This window comes from Pseudomyrmex gracilis, unplaced genomic scaffold (genome assembly GCF_002006095.1).
Source record: "Pseudomyrmex gracilis isolate BER0280 unplaced genomic scaffold, ASM200609v1 scaffold_80, whole genome shotgun sequence".
Taxonomy (NCBI): Eukaryota; Metazoa; Arthropoda; class Insecta; order Hymenoptera; family Formicidae; genus Pseudomyrmex; species Pseudomyrmex gracilis.
Window position 1 is genome coordinate 393164 of NW_018020664.1, and position 17108 is coordinate 410271.

At 38.2% G+C, this 17108-nt stretch overlaps 1 protein-coding gene across 6 annotated transcripts; it reads right to left on the minus strand.

The window, feature by feature from the left end:
* Positions 1-365: 365 nt before the first annotated feature.
* LOC109855042 (kinesin light chain) lies at positions 366-16901 on the minus strand. Of its 6 annotated transcripts, none has more exons than XM_020428833.1 (8): positions 13450-15520; positions 10329-10695; positions 9948-10113; positions 9157-9872; positions 8562-8765; positions 8453-8464; positions 8074-8193; positions 366-2549 (listed from the first exon to the last, which is right to left on the minus strand). In XM_020428833.1, the coding sequence occupies exons 1-8, from the start codon at positions 13491-13493 to the stop codon at positions 2520-2522; spliced, it is 1659 nt and encodes a 552-aa protein (XP_020284422.1). In that variant the 5' UTR covers positions 13494-15520; the 3' UTR covers positions 366-2519. The 6 variants fall into 6 exon arrangements, with proteins under 6 accessions (XP_020284422.1, XP_020284421.1, XP_020284419.1 ...); XM_020428832.1 differs by lacking the exons at positions 366-2549; positions 13450-15520 and adding exons at positions 7150-7836; positions 16510-16901; XM_020428830.1 differs by lacking the exons at positions 366-2549; positions 13450-15520 and adding exons at positions 7150-7836; positions 16179-16901.
* Positions 16902-17108: the final 207 nt, after the last annotated feature.

Genomic DNA, 17108 nt, shown 5'->3' on the forward strand with positions numbered 1-17108 from the left:
TACATTTTTAATGACGGATATAAATAACCGATCGTAGATAAAACTCTTAAGCCGTATTCGCGTACAGAAATAAAGTTACAGAAATAAATTCCCATTCGTCATTAATCTCTTTTGGATTGTTCTCCTTTTAAATTTCGCTCTGTGATTGTTTGAACAAAAGTGTCTTTTTGAATAAAATTTGACGAGACAACAAATGTAACTTCTACTCAAACATGATTTCAGAAAATTATATTTTATATACACACATAAAGAAAGAGAGAAAAAAAGAGAGAGAATATCTTTTTCTATATATATTTTTTTATATTATATTTTATGTTTTTTACATACACGTAACAGGAAAATCAAAGTGTATAGATATACGCGCACAAATGTACATATTTATTATTTGCAGTTCATGTGGATCGTTTGAGAGAAATAAAGTAAATGCAAAATACAAAACAAACTGTGGATGCAGAAATATGAATATGTTGTCGCAACAGGAACGCGCAGAGTCCGCTTAATTTATGCAGATGACGAGTGAATGCCAAGAACCCGAAGAATCTTGGTTTTAAAGCCTGGACATATCTTTTTATCAATCTTTTTACAATCTACTATATTCGCGTCTCTTCTGTTTTTTACAACACAGGTAAAAAAAAAACCAGTGAGGATACAAGTGGAAATATTTATTATAAACCAAAGCTCTTATACATGTAATATACGTATGTCATTAAATAACAATATATTTGCACCTGAGAGCTACAGTACGCTTCGAAAGCTCCACTAAAGATTATGCAACATCGCGTATATGATAAAACGTTACCTACGTATGATGTATTCGTTCGATATATCGAATCAGTAATATAGTTCACACGAACATTATTGTGGACGTTATACTTTTCGTCACATTATTCACACTGAATAAAAAAGCATCGTTTATCTTAGATCTCTTAGAAAAATCTTTTGTTCGATGTAGATGTAATAATGGCATTGTATTTTCTAGATTGCGTTCTCTCGTGTGTGTGTGTGTGTGTGTGTGTGTATGTGACGAAAAATGAGTGTGTTCTCTTAATTATTCTTCATATACACAATACAAGAATCTCACAATTTCAATTAAACCAAAAAAAGTTTTAAATTTAAATCTTTTACCGTCGAACTGGCAAACAAATTATTTGCCAGACTTACAAGTTTAACCTCGACGTTAATTATATATTCAATATATTAAATTATTTTATAAAATTAAAAATTTACAAGTTTAATTTAAAAATATGTATATTTAAAAATCTCAGTTAACATCAACGAAATGATGAACGTGATTTTTATTATTTTTATTTTTATTTTTTTTTTCATTAGGTTGCTTCATAGCATTATATGCAATTAGCAGATGTGTTAAGTCTTAACATTGAGTCTTCTGAAATTTCTGAGAATACATCTCAGGTGAAATCTTATCTTGCATTGTGAACTCTAGACTAGACGATAAACGACAATTTAAAAAAAAAAAAAAAAAATAAAACAAATCAATAATGATTCGTGAATTGCACTTTCTACTAACGAGATAGGAATTTTTTGAAGAACTAAAAAAGAGTTTTGAAACGCAACACGAGATTTTTGATTTAAATACAGTAAAAACAATTTAGGAGTTTATAGCCGAGTACTTTGGATAATAAGTTAGGTCGACGGAACTGCGATTTGATCAAACGTTTTTCATTATCTCTCTAGCTGCTCCATGACAGACAATCTCTAGTCACCATCGTCGAATACCTTAACGTTTCCCTCGTACGACCTTTTAACGCAACCATTGTTTAAGATCGTGCAATTCTGTACAACCGGTGTTGTACAATTGCGCGGAATCAATCGAGCAGTCGATGATGATGAAAAGAACGCGCGGAAAAATACAATAACTAATTTGATAAGCCAGTAATTGGTTGCGGCGAACAACGTGCGAATCGATTTTGATTAGACCTAGCTCCAGCTGATATGGAATGATAAAATGCAAGTCGCGAGGAACATATCCGAGTTAGTAACGTTTTATATGCGCGCGCAATGGAATATCGACGTATGCGTGATAGATGAGAGAAAGAGAGAGAGAGAGTACACGATGTTCCTTGAATTTTGATTCGGATTACTCGATATTTCTCACATTCGTCCAGATAAACGTTCGGATAAACGCAGCAGATCGATTCGCGCCACATCCGATCCGGACAACATGCCGAAAAGACGTCTCAGCAAAAAAAAAAAAAAGAACACGTTTGTACGTGCGTCCGAGACAATGTTTTAACCCCGCACGTTGTCCGAGATCGTCCGTGTGAAAAGCTACGAGTGAGAAACTAGCAACAACGTGGAACTAGCTCGCAGTGCCATGTATCGTTAGAGAAAAGCAGCTGGAATGTGTGTGTTCGTGTATGTAAACGGCAATTCCGACATAGTGGACATCATCATCATCATCATCATCAGTGTCTGATAGAGCGTCTTGCGTTCGTTTCTCATCACTCGCACATCAAGATTACAGACGAGCAGTTTTCTCCCCCGGGACAAACTTCTCTTTATTTCGCGCGAAAAGCGTACTTCCACTCCTGCAACACAACAGAGAGAGACGTTAATCCTGGTCGTTAGCACAGAATGCGAAAAATCTATGTGTCTTCAATGTGTTTCTATGAACAATATTGTGCCGATAAATTATTACGAATACTGAAGAAAAATCTATGTAATAATTTAACAGAGAATGACAAGAGAAAAGAGAGTGAGAATATGTTAACGAACAAAAAACGACAATTTATACAATAAAACTACGAAAACTTTTCGTATTTTAATTAGAAATGTTCCGCGCATTTAATCCGTGTGTTCTCTCACCGTTTTATATAAAAAGTTTAAAACAGATACTCTAAGAAGCTTTTTATATATACAATACACACATTCTATATATATATATATATATATATATTCTAAATTTAATATTGTTTTAATTCTGTTGACGACATCAAATATTTACAAATTAGAAGATTTTACAAAACGCTTGTTGATTGAAGACACAAAATATTTACAACTAGAAGATTTCATGAAAATTATTTATTGCTGAAAAAAGCGCACAGTATTAAACTTTTGTTTTTATCCAACTAGTATTTACGTTTGTTATGGTCTTATTACAAGCACACAGAAATCAAAAGAGAGACAACTATGATGCGCCACAATTATTGCTCCAGCATGCAATTCTATGGTAAATTAGCATTTTAGTTACATTTTACCTTTTTCTATTTACTGATATTAGTATTTCGTACATGTGGTGTGTGTGTGTGTGCGTGTGTATGTGTGTGTGTTCGTCGCACGAAGTCTCTACGTTATACATTTTTATATATTATAACAAATGTTTTGGGAAAAATGCAGTAAGAGCAATGAAATTGTAGAACAATAAAAACTGAAGGGCAAGAGCGAATAGAAAAACGATATTCTGATGTGCTGTTAAAAGAAAATTATTAACACACTGTGCTTCGTTCTTTCATATAAAACATATAAATTTTTCGACAAAAAAACATCGATCTTTTTTTTATCCACTTTGCCCTTCGTATTAGAGTCAAAAAACTCTTCGTTTAAGGAGAAAACTTATATATATAAATTAATACACATCTATAAAGAAAAACCTGAAATAATCACTATCGAGAGAAAATATCTATTATACTTTGTGCACTAACAACACAAGAAATCTAATTCTACAAAACGAATACGCACCTTATTATCTATCCGTTTATCGTCACCCGGGAAGCGACGTGCTTTCTGTTGTGTATCATCGTCAACGTCATCCTGTTCCCTGAATCTCGCTTAATAGGTAATTCGAGAGAATTAAAAGCAAAACAAAAACACGACAACGCAAATTGACCCAGAGAACGAACGGTTGTGCAAAAGTTTTTGCACAAATTTGAGCACAATTTGACGTGCGAAGGAAATTAATTGATGTTAGAAACGTTTTTTCGTTGTTAACACCATACAATACGTATTTCTTAAGAATTCGAGAGATCTTTCTGTATATATATGTCAACACACACGTACACACGCACACACGCAATACAAGATAATTAAAAAAAAAGAATTAAACACTTTCAAAAATCAAATAAAGTACGTCTTGCTATAAAATTTGTATTATATTTTTATTGTTTATAGATCTAATTGATAGAACTTGCTTCACACCAAATAGATTTTAGAACACGTGTTGGTGATTATCCAGTCGTCGAAAGTGTTCAATTCTCTCTCTGTTTTTGTCATCCCGTAATTTGACTTATTTTTAAATATAGTTGTAAAATTATTACACATTTTGTTTTATGTAGCACAAAACAGATTATGCCAAATTATCTCACAAAGCTCGCGTTTGGATTCGTACAATGGAATAAAAATGCAGTACACTTCAGAGAGATTCTGTTTGAAAATAATTTATTTTATTAAAAGTTGTTGCAAGGCACTACTTTCATTATTTTTACTATTATTAAACGAGCGCGCGTTCGCTAATCAATTATTAATTTAATTAAAAAACACAAAATTATTATTAATTTATTTAATATAACAAGTTACCTAAAAAGGATTAAAATATAATATAGCTTAATTTAATATAATATATGTATATATGTATAAAATACACACAATTTTCTTCATCGATTTTTCTGTCTCGCATAACGTAAAATTAACAAGAAATACTTTTTTTTACATGTATATTGATGATATACACACACACATATATATATATATACAATATATATATTTATATATATATGTATATATATCTTATAAGAAATATCGCCGCGACAGTTTTTTATTTACCGTAAAATATATATTTTAAATATATACTTCTAATATATTTCAAACATGCTTCTCAAACTGCTATTTCACACTGCTTTTTCTTAATGCAACCACTTTTTTTTAAACATATTCGATATACGTGTCTCTGTGAATTATATATAATTTTTTCTGTACAATATCGTATAAATATATCTACCAAACACTGTACACAAAATATATTTTCGAAACAATTATCTCGTGAGACGAACAATTGAAACAGCTACAATCCCGTTTCGAATCTGCATTAAAATTGCGATCAATGCGTGCCTAAACAGCGTTTAAAAAATCGACATCTGTATTCACTGCGAATATAAGAAATATTGTATATATAAATGCAAAAGAGTTACTGTAGATGTTTATTGTACGCGATGTGTATCGCCGAAAGTGCAACTTGGAAAAGTTTTTCTCGTACGAATGAAAATACGAGTATCAACTGGATTAAAAATTAGAATACATAAAAAAATATTAAATAATTTTGTACTCTACTTTTTGCATGTAATTAAAACAAGAAATTGCACAGAGTTTTGTTTTCCGATCATACACTGTCTTTGCAAATCTATACCGCCTTATATAGTTAAGCAAAGCTGAGAGTTACTTGCACGATAATGTCATCTTCATCAAACGATATGTGCGTGATTTTATCAAATGTTTTCTGAAAACTGAGAAAAAGACAAAATATATTTTTGAGACATTTAAGCGAAATGGAGTGTAGTTTAAAAGATTAAAAAAAAAAAAATTAATATTTTACATTAAGCTTGTTGTAACGTAATATACTTTATATGTAAAAAGAAATTATTTAGATTTAAAAATCTTCTGCTGTTAAAAGTTCTCTTAATTTCTAATTTTATTTCGGTTCATCTTAATGACACGAGTCAAGTATCCGATCGTTGCAATTTTTTTTACAAAATCAAACATCTATGTGGAAGATTAGTTCACGTAAATGCACAATTTATTACAGAGTGTGTGAATTGAATTTGCAATTTCCACTCTGCATGATACTGTACACACATTGATGATCCTCGTTTCGAAAAAGTTCATCAACGTTCTGGACGTCGCGTGTAATTTTATCACATTAACTTTGACGCATGTCCAATGCGGTATTTTTTTTTCGAAAAAGTGCGAATCACATTAGTACTTTGAGAAGTTTTGAAAAAATTGCCGTGTGAGATTTTTTGTGAGAAGTCAGAGCGTTTATACGTGCTCGCTGCAGAAAAATACTGACAATTACGCAGGTCAAACGTATTTACTAGAAATGTGGCTACGATCTCGTGGATAATTAGACACTACGTCACTCTCTACGTATAATCCCGTAACTCCAAAACGCAAATTTTGAGAGGAGAGCAGTTTAAAAGTTTAAAGCTTCATATAGTTTCCCTAGTTAAGGAATCTTTCGGTTTTAAATTTTTATCTTACTTATAAATATTTTTTTTTAATACTTGGTGACCACAAAGAACATGACTTTCTAAGTGTCACTATGCAATAAACTGAAAATCCCATATGTGACACTTATGTAATTATACGTAGGGAGTGACGACTAGTAAACCTGCTGCTCGTTTCTAATTCTCACGTGTCAAGTTGCACAATTCCAGAACACAAAACATTAGTGATATAAATTTTACTTTATTTACTTAGTTTTTTTTACTTATACTTTAATATCTTCATCTTCTTTTTTCTTTTTTTTTAACTCTACGATATCAAGAAATCGATCGAATGACGTGAAGCATAAGATCAAATGATACACACATTCAAACATTTTCGCTCTCACATTCTAAAAACTAAAACATCCAGCGCGACATTGTGCCGAGACAACAGTCGACGAATGACGCTGCACAAAAACAATGTTAAGACAGATCTGTTCTCTTCAGCTGATTATATAGTGAGTTTTATTTTCTGCATTTGAAATATTTATATTTATTATACTTCGTAACGAAACGTTCAATGGGTATAGAAAACAAAAAAAAGAAGAAAAACGAGCAGATGCAGAATAGGTATAGCTGCAGAGAAAAGACCTAAACACTGGTATTGTTAGATGACTTTTGGCGCATGCGTATTGCACATACGGTAACGTATGTGTAGATGGGTCCCAATAAACTTAATGCACACATCTTGCTGACTTTGTCGTAGATTCATCGTCAGATTTAGATGTTAGATTTTTTAATCACAGATTTTGTAAGTTTCCGATTATTCATAAATAATTTTAAAAAATAACGAAATATTATACATATAAATCTTGAATGAATAAATACGTATATATACATATATACATTATTTAATCACTTTTATACATATACACATTATTTAATCACTTTTTAAAATTACTTCTAAATATAAAAAAAAATTACAAAATACATAATATTCGAAACTAGTTCTTGGATATTGTTAGAAAAAAAACTTTACTCATTTTCGAAATTAATTTTAACCAAACAAGATTTAAAGAATAACAATCGTCCGCGATCAGTGAAAAAGTTTCTGATCGCAGAGGTGACGGTTTTGTGCAAAGTGTCAAAAGCAGCAGGTTGTGTGTATTAAGTTACATGTACATAAAAAATCTTTCTTATGCTTGAATCAAAAATGTTATCTAATGCCACATTCTACGCGCATGCGCGAAAAAAGGAGCCCACCTAACAACATTGACCTATAATCACAGACTTCATTCCATACAACAAAGACTAAGAACTTCGACCTATCGAACGGTTCTATTGTTTTATATACAACATTGTAGTACATAGATCGCATGAGCGAAATAAAGTGAATGAAAAAAAACACGGTTGCCGCTACAACACTACGGGAAGTTCGCGGTCTGTTGTATAGTATAAGAAGTCTGTGCGGACCTAACGATATATACAGACGTAAATAAAAACTAACGGAAAAGCGCGAAATCCGTCTAGTCTACGTAGATGACGAATGAATGCCGAAAGCTTGAAAGATCTTGTTTTTGAAACCGGGTTTGTTAGGACTAGCGTCGTGCTGATGCTGGCCGCTGCCTGCCGACTGTCCCTCATGTAGCGCCCTCTGCACGAGCGGCAGTGAGCTGTTCGTCTGCATTTCAATTGTGTGCGTGCATGTGCGGTCGTCGATGAGATTTGGTCAGAATTCGGTCAGGTTGTGCCGGACGTGACGAACGACGAGACGGAACGAAAAAAAGAACAAAAAGAAAGAAGAAAAGGATAGTAGACAACTATGAGTCCGTGTCAACTACTACATTGCATGCGAAAGTGCGCACGACTAAATTTTTACGTCCAGATGACGAACAGAACAAATAACCGGGACACTCACCTCGTCGTGGCTCTGCTCGTGTTCGCTGTTAGCTAAACTGGATCGAGAACCACGTCTTGTGGAACTTTTCTCGTCGCCAAGCAGTTGTGCTACTCGCGCTTTGTTAACTAACTCCAATGCCTGTGAACAAAAATAGAAACGTATTTATGCAAAATATTGACAGTGTAAAAAAACAACCACCACAGTGTGTTGACAGAAAATCTTAGGGCATTTTCTCCAAACAATTTCGCACTGAATTAAACTCGCGAAATAAATATGTAGTCTCTTTGTTTATGCTATATGTGAAGTTACTTTATCAAGTGTAAGTTGTCACGTAATAAATTATCTATCTTATCTCTACTTTTATCTCTCCGGATTAACGGTAAGTAGCTTTACTTACTTGCTGTACGTGCTGTGCGTGCGTGAAACGTGAGAAATGATTGTTAGTTTTGCTGCATGTATGAATTTTTGTGACAATAAACAAATTCACATGTATTATCTGTAATTACCTCTCTTCGAGATCTCAGGGCGCAGTCCTCAAGAGTTTCCGCAGCCTCGTATTTGCCCTGTCTTCGGTACAGTGCACCGAGATTCTTCAGGGTGGTAGTAACAGTGGGAGAATCAACTTTCGCGGCTTTGTGCCAGCCACCATATTCGCCATACGGTGTGTTCTCCTTGTTCCTGTGTTTGTTCTCTTCTCTTTCTTCAGCTACCTAAAAGAAAAAAATACAAAAAACCAAATGAAAGTGAAAGATTGCCAAATATTAACAAAAGGTTAACATAATGCACATTGTAATGTAGATAAGTAACGTATATATATAGGCATACTTCTGATTTATAAACAATATTCCAATATAAAACAGCAGGAGAAAAATAAAATTAAGATTATTTAGTAAAATATTTATTTATTTTTAAACAGCAGAAATAAAATTAAAATTATTTTAAAAGAAAGTGTAAGTAGTAAATTATCGTGTATAGACTATATTTCTCTTTTATACAATATTTCTTTTTCTGGAAAGTTTTGGCCATCTCCTCTGTTTTCTTAAGTTTTTATAATTTTCTCTCGAGGTGGTAGTTTCGGCGACAATAAAATTATTTTCGTACCTGCCAAATCGGCTTGTTGTCGCCATCGATGGCGCCGAATTCTCTTTCGTGCGCTCTAGTGAGCACCTGTTTGTACAGCACCTCGGCATCCTTATACTTTCCTTGTTTCAGATAGCAGGACGCCAGATTGTTTTTCGTTTTGGCGACATTCGGATCGTCCGGGCCCAGTTTGGCTTCGTAGATCTCGAGCGCTCGTTGATAATAGCGTTCTACTTCTTCGTATTTTCCCTGATTTTGACAGAGGAGCGCCAGGTTGTTCAGCTGCTTTGCCACGTCCGGATGATCGCGACCTAGCACCTTCTCGCGGATTTCTAGTGCTCGTTTGCACAGAGGTTCGGCTTCCTTGTATTTGCCCCGTTTCCCATACAGCACAGCCAGATTATTCAGCGTAGCCGCCACCGCGGGATGATTTTCGCCCAGTGTCTTCTCTCGAATCGCCAGAGCGTCGTTCAACAAGTTCGCGGCTTCTTTGTATTTATTCTGATCTCGATATACGAGAGCAAGAATATTTAGCATAGTCGCCACATCGGGATGATCGTGGCCAGAGGTCTTTTCTAGATCTTCTAAGGCTTGTTTGCACAACGGGACTGCCACTTCATAACGACCCTGACTCGCGTACTGGATCACCAGGTTGTGCAGCGTGCGCAGGCGTGCCGGGATCTCGTAACCGGCATTTACTTGCTGAGCAAATTGCGATGGTGGAGTTGGAGATATAGCTGGAAAAAGCACACTCGTTGATAAAAATAAACCACTCAGTGTCCGTAAAATTTTACACAAAAACATATACCTACATTTACATTTACTATCGTCCGCGTCATCGTCAGGAAAAAGATCAACCACAGGATCGTCCTTCGGCCGGTCTTTAGCGTTTTCATCCTCCGTAGACGGATCTGGATCGTATTGTCGCATACTGGCCATGAAGTCTAAGTGCTTCTTCTCTTCTTCCAACTGAACCAACTGTAAACAACAGAGATACAACAAAGCGCAATACTAACATGATTCTTAGCGAGGAGTTAATTAAAAGATAAGATTTAAGATTAGAAGCAAATAGAAGATTTCTGTCCACAAAGATCTTTGACACAGTAAAAAAATAATCTCCAAATTACCTAGTTATTATCAAACAAAGAGAATTTCAACAATTATCTTTTTGTTATACGTTCGATGATACTTACAGCTTGTTCGCTCGCTTGTAGTTTCTGTTGAGTACCGGCCAGTTCGTCTCTCAGCCAGGCGTTCTCCTGACATAACCTTTTCACCTGTGTCCTCAGCTTCTGCTTTTCCGCTTCCACCATCTGCAAATGGCTCGCCAACGCTTGCATCACCTGCGCCTCGCCTAGGCCCAGATCGATCATTTCTATGATTTTGGAAAGTAGGCTAGCCTTGTCCCGAGCAGCAGGAGCGTCTTGCGACTGCAGGCCCTGTAGAAGACCACCGTGCTCGACTCGCAGAGCCTCCAAGCCTTGGGCGACCGTTCGCGCTCCAGCTACGATCTCCTCCTGCGTCATCGCCGTCATCCTGCCTATATTCTCGATCTTCTTACTAGAAAAACAGAAGAACGGAAAGAAATTAGGTCATTCAATAAAATAAAAAATACTTTTGACCAACAACAAAAAAATATCAAAGTAAAATCGTCAAAGAGCAATTTCAATAATTGTTTTTTGAACAGCGATTGATCACTAGAAACACTTCGCGGAACTTCGTGGTCGACGGATACCCCGGGCGCTCTCGGCGCCAAGGACATCGAAGATGTGGGGTTTCGTACGATTCGAAAAGCCACGACAAGAGAACACGGGATTGGTGGCGATGTGTGGTGGCGAGAAATCCGATCGGCAGAGAATTCACGAGCAAAACGAAGAACGAGGAGAGAGAAAACTTACCCCATGGTCTTCGGGGCCGCGTTGAAGCTGTCTACGTGCTGGTGTCTACGTGCGGTGTGTGTAAATCGGCTCAATATTTCGGCGCCGGCGCATCGCGACGCCGCGGCGCTCTAGCAATTTCAATGCGGACACACGTGTGTGTACAGAACAGTTCAGATACGTGCTTCCATACCAATTGCAATTCAGATAATAGAAGCTAATTTCAATAATCCATTGCGTATATCGTTGAACGAAACTTCCAACAATCGCTAATCAGTTTTAAGATAATCAACGTATTTCACAATTCTCCCAACATCTAAAACTTTTACGAAAGTTTTAGCACTTCTTCCTCTCTTCTTTCGAGAGACTCTATTCTTAATAAAAAAAAAATAAATTTATAGAATCAAGAGACATGCATTTTCAAACAAGAAGCAGAAGAAAACTTCTGTCGATCGTATAAGATCGCGTTCTGAAATGTCCTGTACTGTACCGAAACGCAATTCACTTTTTTTTCGTGAATTGGCCTGTAGAGGTGCAGCGCGGTTAAATTCGATGATGAGGAACGGATCCGCGTCGCCGTCGCATAATCGATAGCGGCGAGTCGGTTAGGACACATCACAAAGTCACCATTTGCGACATGCACAATGGGAGAGTCAAATTTCGAAATGACAGCGTATTAATTTTGCGCGCAACAAGAAACGATCGATTTGTCACAGTCTGCAAACGAGACCTAACCGATCGCGCGAGGTTTCCGCGAGGTGTCCTATTTCCATCAGAGAATCAACATTCTTATTTTCGATCGATAGCCACTAATCGTTTTCGCTTCGATCGTCTTGCGGAATAATAGAAAAGAAACTAAAAAAAACAATACAAATACGCAATCGCATATGGTTTCTCTCTCTCTCTCCGTGTACAAACGAGATCCTCGTGCACATCCTTGGCGCTCGCTCGAGATCACATTTTCAAGCACACGTAAACCTTGACCTCGTCCAACCGGTCGAGAGACTTGCGAAAGAACGTGACAACTTCGCGACAAGTGTGCGAGTCCGTTCGTACAACAAGATCCCGTAACTTCCGGCCGGTTTTCGATCTAAAGAGAATAAACCTTGATCGCTCTTTCTCTCTCTCTCTCTTTGTCGGCGACAAAAGAAACTGAAAAACACCTGATACTAGTTTGACTGACTTGCCTTGGATTTAATCCCGGTTTGTTTGGTCGTCACACCCGGTATGTAAACTACGTGTTAACTATATAGAAGAATGTGACAATAGTTGTGCGAAGTTTCCGAGCGACCCTGAAGACTGTATATCTCGATGATTAATATTTCTCGGGCGGAAGGATGAGAAGGATGAGAAATAAAAAACCGGAAACTCCGAAGCCTAATCTAATCGTACAGGAAAAATAACCGAGTTTTTTAACCAAATGTTTCTTTTTTTTTTTTTTAAGGCCAATACGAGTGCGATCGAGCGAATCTCTAAAATCTCTGCGATCGTCTCCTCGAAATTCGAATCTTCGTTCTTCGGGAAAGAATGTTGCCGTCAACTTGTAACGTTACTATTTCCATGTTCTTTTTCGAAATAATAAAAGGTCGCAATTGGAATCGGGTACCGAGGACGACAAAATCTACGAGAACTTGGTGATTTTAAATCCGTCGTAAAATCTTCGCGACTTTCTGCAAAAATTTCTGACGAAAAATCCGCGAACAATTGATCGATTACACAACGCGAGTTGCAAAGTTGAGTATCCAATTTTATAAACCCTTTCCGCTCGTGTTCGCGAAAGTTCTTCTGCATTGCGTTTCAAATGTAACAACCGATGAACATGATAAAACGTCGCGACGCCATGCGAGCTGACGATCAATGCCTCGCCGTTCAGCACAGACGATTTCTAGGTACAATTTACGTGTACGACGACGATCGGGGGTGTATACGGAGATTATATTGATCTCTATTCTGAAAATCTTCGGTATTATAATTCCAATCCTTCTCAAGCAAATCGAACAATGTTCTCTCCCCCGTTCGTTCCTGCTTCGAATATTTTTCTCTACCACCACCGTCTTTCCAACTCCATTAATCACCCGCCTGTCCAGTATGTCCGCTTTGGTTCTGCTACAGCGAACACAATGTGGAAGGTCATAGGAAAAATGAGATTATACAAAGAAATGTCACCGAGAAGCAAATAAACAACGATAAGCAAAAATTGTTTGCGAGAAAATAGATTTGACAAGGAAACACACACACACACAATCACATGGATCCTGAAATATTGCCATCGGCAGCATCTCGAGAGGCAGGATCAACAGTTTTCCGCAATTCTGCGAATATACGAGCAGCTACCCTGTAATTTCCCGGGGAAACGTCGACGGGAAAATGTCGGGAGACATTAGTACGTGTTTTGCAATTTTTGCTTTTTTTTTGTTTTTTTTTTTTTTCTACTCACATTCTATAGGCGTTGAGCGTTTTTGACATATCCGTCCTACCCATCGGTAACGGTGGACTCTACCGAACCTACCAACTTCGCACCATGTATTATGTGCGCGTATATGGTCTATGTGTACACACAGTGATTTTCTTTTTCGCGGACGTAACTCGAGGCACAGCAGAGTCATCTGATCGCGCTCGTCGTCATTGTCGCATTATTACAAAAATATAGATCGTATACAAACGCACGTACGTTGTGTGTACATAAAAATATGTATGCTTGGAGAGGGAGGGAGAGGAAAGGGGGGGAGGGGCGTATGTACAGAGGGAAATATCTACACCGCGAGGGACGTGATAAAAGTTTCGATCGCTAATGGGGGTTGCACCGCGCGGAGTCGCGTTTGGTCTGTCACTGAGGAGCCGTCGTTTTCGCGTCCACCCATCCCTACTCGAGAAGATAAGGTGCAGAGAGGCACCGGCGGCAGAGGGTGGTGAGCCATGCAACGCCTGCGCCATGATGTCGTTCCTTCTACCGCGGGGGTTTGCGCATCGCAGCTGCACAAAGAAGGTGCACACATGGTGCGCGAATCGCGACGCGTCCTCTTAAACAAGACTCCGCGCGGTGGGGTTAGCAAAAGGGTAATCTTTCGATTTTGCTGCTCTTTCGCAGATGGGAGGAAAGAGGATTGGAACGTCAAAAACCAATCTGTGTGTTTTATTTTCGTCGTTTGATCGAACATCCGGTGATTTGCGAGTTACTTGATTAAGAAAAAAAAAAAAAAAAAAAACCAGAAGTTTGCTGGCACGAGCGTCGTGTGGAAAGGGAAATCCCTTACTTTCCTTCCGGAAGACATTAATGCGCCGCAGTCTACTCGAGAAGCGCTTTTTGTGGAACGGATGTAATTTCTACATAAATTGAAGAAAGAGAAAGAGAATAATAAAAATTTATTAAGTAATTAAGAAGAAAAGTGGGCCCAAACGTGGTTCATACAGTATGCGAGAGAATCTCTTTTTCTGTTCTATTCTTGGGGAAAAGATTTTTTTACGTTTTTTAAGAATACAATTGAAAAACAAAAAATATCTTCTCTTACATATTAATCAACGGATTTTCTCTTGATCCGCGCTTTTCTTTTCAATTTCGATCACGTGTCTGAGATGATTTAGTTTGCAAAAATGCTCTTCGAAGTGTACGAAAACAGATGGGTCTCGGTCGTCTTATTAGCCGCGGTGGGATCGAGACAAGAAGTTCCACGCAGTCTGTTTTTGCAATCGCGATCTAATGGTAAGTGGAGGTTACAGCTGCGACTGTTACTCGATGACTCACGACATGACGTCGGATTGGGTCAGTACTCATACCATTAATGCACTGCTGTCCATGTGCGCGTGGTGCTATGCAAACCTGCTGTATTTTCAAAAGAAAAACAAATGCATCTCTTTTTAGGCTTTTTTTTGTTTTTTTCGTAGATCAGAACGCGCGCGTTTACTCACTGACACACGACAAAATAAGTCTTATTAAGTCTTATTAAGTTTCACTCGAGCTCCTCCGCCGAGAAAGGACTTCAGAATTCTGATGGAATGCAATGGTCACGCAATGGCCGCTTTTCCAAGTACAAATCCTCGTTAAATCCTTGGCAAAACGAATGGAAAAAAAAAGAAAAAAAAAACAAACGCATTTGCGCTCGACAAAACAGCACATCCGCAAATTATTGGCAATTAAATATCGTTGACAAAGTTTCACACTCTTCGGGAAGAGAAATCGATCACTAACATACCTTTTACAAAAAAAAACCCTTGTTTATACCAAAATGTTTGATAAAAGCAAATCCTGTGAGATAATTTTCAAACTATTTATATAGTTTGTAAAGCAACTTTATAATCGACGATTGTGAGCGAGAATTAACAACGGAATTCGCGCACACGTTTAAATGTAAACTTTTACACACAGCAATCGTTCAAACGAGAGATTTCACTTTTCGAGAGAAAGAATCGATCTCTGGTAAAGTGCGGCCGAGTGACTTTCAAAAATAGTCAAAAGTGTGTTAAAAAGAAATTAAGAGATAAATTTTTATATAAATTTATTTTTTTTATTGTAGAGATTTTTTTTTTTAATTTCAAAATATTAAACGTCGTATCGTCACTTTTGCTTCAAACTCTTTTGCCGCAACTTACATAAATCGAATTTCTCTCTCTTTTCGAAGCGCGTTCGAAAACTTAAAAGTTAACAAACGTTCGTCAACGTCATGGTCACTGATCCTCCGTTATGCTTCCGCGACGATTCCCTTCCGCGGAAATGACTTGAGCCGATTGAACTTTTCAGACTGTACCACCTGCCGGTCGTAAAGATAGGTGTGGTTTTTTTTTTTTTTTTTGTATTTGTTACATATTGTACCTCTCAAAGAGAGATGACAAACCTTATCCCGTGCGGAAATAAACCGCGATGCGAACCGAAACTAATAAAACGGCACGTAGAGTCGAAATTTTCAAACTAGGTTGGGATTTATTTTCAGATATACGCGTGCAAAAACGAACTTCGTCACGTCGTTTAATTGGCCGAACTGTAACGAGATCGTGCGCAAAATTTCATTGGTTAAATTTACACACAAACAAGGCACTTTGTTCGAAACTCGCTTCACTTCGCGCGATACCACAAGCATTACTTACCGCGATCCAGAAATTTGCGAATCACACTTTGCGAATTATTGCGAGCGGTTTAATTACAACAACAAGAATCTGTGTGTGTGCGTATACCTTTGCGAATGGTCCATACAAGGTCGCCGCGCTTTTCGCTCAATGTATCATCCCACCGGTGCGTGGCTCGAGGATTCCACCGGAATGAATTCCCGAGTGCGATCGGATCCGAAAGTGACCCGCGCCCGCCAGGTCGGTTTTTCCCTTTCGGAAAAAAAAAAAAAAGAGACCGGTCCTCTTCTCTCGTCCAACGGGAGAGCGCACCGGGACGCCGGAGAGATTGCGGCGCGTGAGCGAACAAGAGAGAGTTTTTCTTCGATTGTCGGCTCGCGCACACGTGAATCGATAATCAAGTTCGCGAATTTTCTGAGAGAAAAAAAAAATTACGTACGGTCCTTACGCGGCGAAAGCGCAACGACGATTATCGAACATAGAGCTGCTTTTCGAGAGAGAGAGACTGTTCTCTCGCGGCGGCGGTGTCGGCGGTGTCGGCGGCGACGACGACGACGACGACAACGACAGTGACAGACAAAGATGGCGAAGCTTAGGGGGGGCCTCGGATCAGCACCGTCACATATCTCTTGCGTATTTCGGGACTGCGAACACCGCGAACGTTTTATCGACAGACCTCGATCGCGGGACGCACTCGCGAGAAATCGCACGAAACGATCGTCCGCGGGAGAAAGCGCGACAGACCTAGGAACGCGAAATTATTTTCACAACAAAAGACCTCTCGGCTGATCGTAAAGTTGCGACTGGCTCCAGGGGAGCCAACAGAACCACATCGGCTGACGGGAATCCGAGATTCCGGTTTTATGCGATCCGGTCAAGTGTCCCCGGGACGCGGCGCCAGCGTCGCTCGAGCGCGCGCGCGCTCTCTTGCGAAATGAACATTCCGCGCCGTCCGCGCTGGAATTTCCCGCGCGTAATTGGTCGATTTTTGACCGATCGATGCGTACGATTGGTCGAATCTGCAAAAAGCGATTCGGA